Source organism: Chiloscyllium plagiosum, chromosome 23 (genome assembly GCF_004010195.1).
Source record: "Chiloscyllium plagiosum isolate BGI_BamShark_2017 chromosome 23, ASM401019v2, whole genome shotgun sequence".
NCBI classification, from domain to species: Eukaryota; Metazoa; Chordata; class Chondrichthyes; order Orectolobiformes; family Hemiscylliidae; genus Chiloscyllium; species Chiloscyllium plagiosum.
Genome location: NC_057732.1, coordinates 58,264,610 through 58,269,348, shown reverse-complemented (window position 1 = coordinate 58,269,348; position 4,739 = coordinate 58,264,610). Strand labels below are relative to the sequence as shown.

The following is a 4,739-nucleotide window of genomic DNA, read 5'->3' as shown; positions in this document are numbered from 1 at the left end:
TCAGCACTGCCTTCCTAACCTGCAATCTTCTTCCCGACCTCTCCGCCCCCACCCCAGTCTGACCTATCACCCTCACCTTGACCTCTTTCCACCTATCACATTTCCGACGCCCCTCCCCCAAGTCCCTCCTCCCTACCTTTTATCTTAGCCTGCTGGACAAACTTTCCTCATTCCTGAAGAAGGGCTTATGCCCGAAACGTCGATTCTCCTGTTCCCTGGATGCTGCCTGACCTGCTGCGCTTTTCCAGCAACACATTTTCAGCTTTTTATACATATATAAAAAGCAAGAGGGTAGCCAGGGAAACGTTTGGCCCACTCAAGGACAAAGGAGGGAATCTATTTGTTGAGCCAGAACAGTTAAGTGAGGTCCTAAATACATACTTCGTGTTGACATTCACCAAAGAGAAGGAATTGGTGGAAGATGATCTCAGGAAAGGGAGCATCAGTTGCTACTAAAGAGGAAGAGGTGTTGTGCATCTTAAAAGTATTAAGGTAGATAATTCCCCGGGTCCTTATGGGATCTATCCCAGAATATTGAGGGAGGCAAGAGAATAAATTGTTGGAGCATTGACAGACATCTTTGTATCCTCTTTGGTCACAGGTGAGGTTCCAGAGGACCTCATCACAACTCCACCAACCTTAGTGTCATCTGCAAATTTACTAACCCATCTTTCTATGCCCTCATCCAGGTCATTTATAAAGAAGACAAACAGCAGTGGCCCCAAAACAGATCCTTGCGGTACACCACTAGTAACTGAATTCCAGGATGAATATTTCTAATCAACCACCAACCTCTGACTTCTTTCAGCTAGCCAATGTCTGATCCAAACTGCTAAATCACCCTCTGTATTTTGTACAATAGCCTACCTATTGTAGGGAACCTTATCAAGTGCCTTCCTGAAATTTAGATACGTCACATCAACAGCTTAAACCTCATCCACCTGTTTGGTCACCTTCTCAAATAACTCAATGAGGTTTGTGAGGCACGACCTACCCTTCACAAAGCTGTGTTGACTCTCCCTTTATCAACTTCTTTCTCTCCAGATAATTATAAATCCTATTTCTTATAACCTTTTCCAACACTTCTCCCACATCCGAAGTAAGGCTCACTGGTCGAAAACTACCAGGGTTATCTCTACTCCCCTTCTTGAACAAGGAAACAACATTTGTATCCTCCAGTCTTCTGGCACTATTCCTGTAGACAATGATGACAAAGATCAAAGCCAAAGGCTCTGCAATCTCTGCCCCGGCTTCCTAGAGAATCCTAGGATAAATCCCATCTGGCCCAGGGGACTTATCTATTTTCACACTTTCCACAATTGCTAACACCTCCTCCTTGTGAATGTCAATTCTGTCTAGTCTAGTAGCCTGCATCTCAGCATTCTCCTCGACAACATGGTCTTTTTCCAGTATGAATTCTGACAAAAAGTATTCATTTAGCACTTCTCCTATCACCTTGGACTCCATGCACAAGTTCCCACTACTATCCTTGATTGGCCTTAATCTTTCTCTAGTCATTCTTTTATTCCCGATGTACCTATAGAAAGCTTTAGAGTTTTCCCTTGATCTTATCTGCCAACAACATCTCATGTCCCCTCCTGGCTCTTCTTTGCACTCTCTTTAAGAGATTCCTGGCTAACCTCTAACTCTCAAGCGCCCTAACTGAGCCTTCACGTTTCACCCTAACATAAGCCTTCTTCTTCCTCTTGACAAGAGATTCAATTCTTTAGTAAACAACGGCTCCCTTACTCAACCACTTCCTTCCTGCCCGACAGGTACATACTTATCAAGGACATGCAGTAGCTGTTCCTTGAATAAACTCCACATTTCAATTGTGTCCATTCACTGCAGCATCCTAAATCTTGCCAAATCGCATCATAATTGCCTTTCCTCCAGCAATTGCCCTGCATTATGTACCTATCCCTTTCCATCGCTAAAGTAAACATAACTGAGTTGCGGTTACTCTTACCTAAGTGCTCACCTACCTCCAAAGCTAAATTTTCATTGTAGTTCCACTGTAGCCAGAACATCCTTCTTCAGATAAGGAGACCAAAACTGCAAACAATAGTTCAAGTGTGGTCTCACCAAGGCTCTGTAGAATTGTAGCAAGAGATCCCTCTTCCTGTACTCAAATCCTCTCACTATGAAGGCCAAAACACCAATTGTTATCTTCATCATTTGCTGCAGCTGCCTGCTTGCTTGCATTGATTGGTGTACAAAGTCTCGTTATACCTCCCAAGTCTTGTTACACCACTGCCTTTCCCAATTTATTGACATTCCTGGCTTTGCTACCAAAGTGGATAACTTCACATTTATCCATATAATACTACATCTGCCATACATTTTCCCACTCACTCAACTTCATATTGAAGCATCTCTGCATCCTCCTCACAGCTCACCTATTCCTCCTCCTCCTCCTCAACCCAGCTTTGCATCATCTGTGAAGGGATTGGTCTTAAACCAGATGTGAACATTCTCAAAATAGACACAAGACAACATATTTCTGAAATTAGAGAACTTTTTGATCAAGAACAGAAGAAATAGGAGGAATAACCTCTCGAGCCATTCCATTATTCAATACAATTATTGCTGATTGTTTACATCAGTTACATCCTTAGGTACTGTTCTCATATCGTGATTTGCAGTATCCTAAAATCTACCAATCACTGATTTGAATTTACTGTATTCAATACCTGTGAGCTTTAAAATGAGACCATCATATTTCATTGCCAAATGATGCAGACTTATGACTAGAAGCACAAAGCATAGAAGGGTGGATAGTTATGGCTCACTACCTGGTGGTACACTGTACCGCAAGGTGTTCATCTCTGGTTGTGGAGAAAGTTTACAGGATTCCCTTGGGGACAGCCTGTATGGTGATGCGGATCTGGCTCCCGTAGTCTGCGATTCCTGCTCCATCACACGCCGTGCCTCATGATAAGGCATGTAAACAAATGGCTTGCCTGCAGTACAACAGAAATTCCACAATCATTAACTCAGCAACAAGACCTTCAAGTCGCAAAGGAGCACAACCTCTACTTTTATTTCATTAGTAAGGAGTGTGGAAAGGTGCAGAAGTGACAGACGTCCAGGCAAGCAAGGGGTTGGACTGTCAAAAATAAGAGTCTAGATTAGAGTGGTACTGGAAAAGCACAGCAGGTCAGGCAGCATCCGAGGAGCAGGAAAACGGACCTTTCAGGCAAAAGCACCACTCTAATCCAGACTCTGGTTTCCAGCATCTGCAGTCCTTGTTTTTACCCAGTCAGAAATAAGGGAGAGTTTGGGATGGGGCACGGTGTCGGCATGATGCTCAAGTGAAGCAGTCTCACTGGAAATATGGGGCTAAGTTGCCAACATTACATTGCATACTGCCTGTTGAATGAAAGAGCAGCCTCAACTCTCCTTTTGCAGCTCAGGCCTCCTCCACTGAGTACTTTACAAAAGGGAAAATGGCACATGATGCAGAAATTTACATGTAATGTGCAAAAGGGAGCTCCCTAATGACCGACTAAATGAGTACCATAGTGAGAAACAGCCAATAATTTGGCTTGTATGAAATCATGTCAATATTAATTACTTTTTTTTATCCTTTTACATCAGAACAAAATGCAGAAACACCAACAAAACAGAACACTACACAGATATCGAAGGAGCTCTACTTATAACATCATTGCATTAGCAATATAAACATAAATATAAGCAATGTAATAATGAAATTGACCACCATTGTCTCAGTTAATATACGCCTTTGGGCATCCCTGATGTGGAGGTGCCGGTGTTGGACTGGGGTGGACAACGTTAAAAATCACACAACACCAGTAATGGTCCAACAGGTTTATTTGAAAGTACAAGCCTTCAGAATGCTGCTCCTTCGTCAGGTAGCTAGTGGAGCAAGATCATAGGACACAGAATTTATAGTAAAAGATCAAAGTGTCATACAACTGATGCGATATATTGAACAAACTCAGATTGCTGTCAACTCTTTAATCATTTAGAATGGCGATGCAGATTCTGATTGATTAATATGTAAATCCGAAAGCTTCTTTCAAGTCACAGTCCTGAGATAATGTAAGATTTTATCAGTATTTAAAAAAAGGTGACATCTCAACTTAGACAATGTATTAAAGCTTTGAGTTTAGAGTTTGTCTGTATCCCAACCTTGAGTGAGACTGGTTATATTTCCAAAGTAGGAATTTATAAAATGTCATATGGACTGACTGCCTACAGACTGTGTGCTTTTTGAACAAAATAGAATGTATGTGCAAATACAAATTCATCCCATAGACTTGTGTGTGTGAGAGAGAGAGAGAGAGGGTGTGTGTGCACGTGTGTGTTCATGTATATGGGAGAGATGGTATGAATGTGTGTGCGATAGTGTACATGCCTGTTTGAAGGTGTGTGTGCGTGTGTGTTTGTGGTCATGCATGCATGTGTATGGTGTATAGTGTAGTGGGGTCAATTGTAGCGTGACATAAACCCAAGACTCTGTTTGAGGCTGTCCTCATGGGTACCAGATTCTGGATCAGTGGTGCTGGAAGAGCACAGCAATTCAGGCAGCATCCGAGGACAGGCAAAATCGACGTTTCGGGCAAAAGCCCTTCATCAGGAATAAAGGCAGAGAGACTGAAGCGTGGAGAGATAAGCTAGAGGAGGGTAGGGGTGGGGAGAGAGTGGCATAGAGTACAATAGGTCAGTGGGGAAGGAGATGAAGGTGATAGGTCAGGGAGGAGAGGGGGGAG

At 42.8% G+C, this 4,739-nt stretch overlaps 1 protein-coding gene across 1 annotated transcript in view; it reads right to left on the bottom strand.

Annotated features, from left to right (window-relative positions):
* ncor1 (nuclear receptor corepressor 1) overlaps positions 1-4,739 on the bottom strand; it is a 413,945-nt gene that overhangs the window by 116,917 nt on the left and 292,289 nt on the right. The window contains exon 23 of the mRNA XM_043713232.1: positions 2,796-2,963. Within this exon, the coding sequence (XP_043569167.1) occupies positions 2,796-2,963 (168 nt within the window). The remainder of the gene's footprint in view (positions 1-2,795; positions 2,964-4,739) is intronic.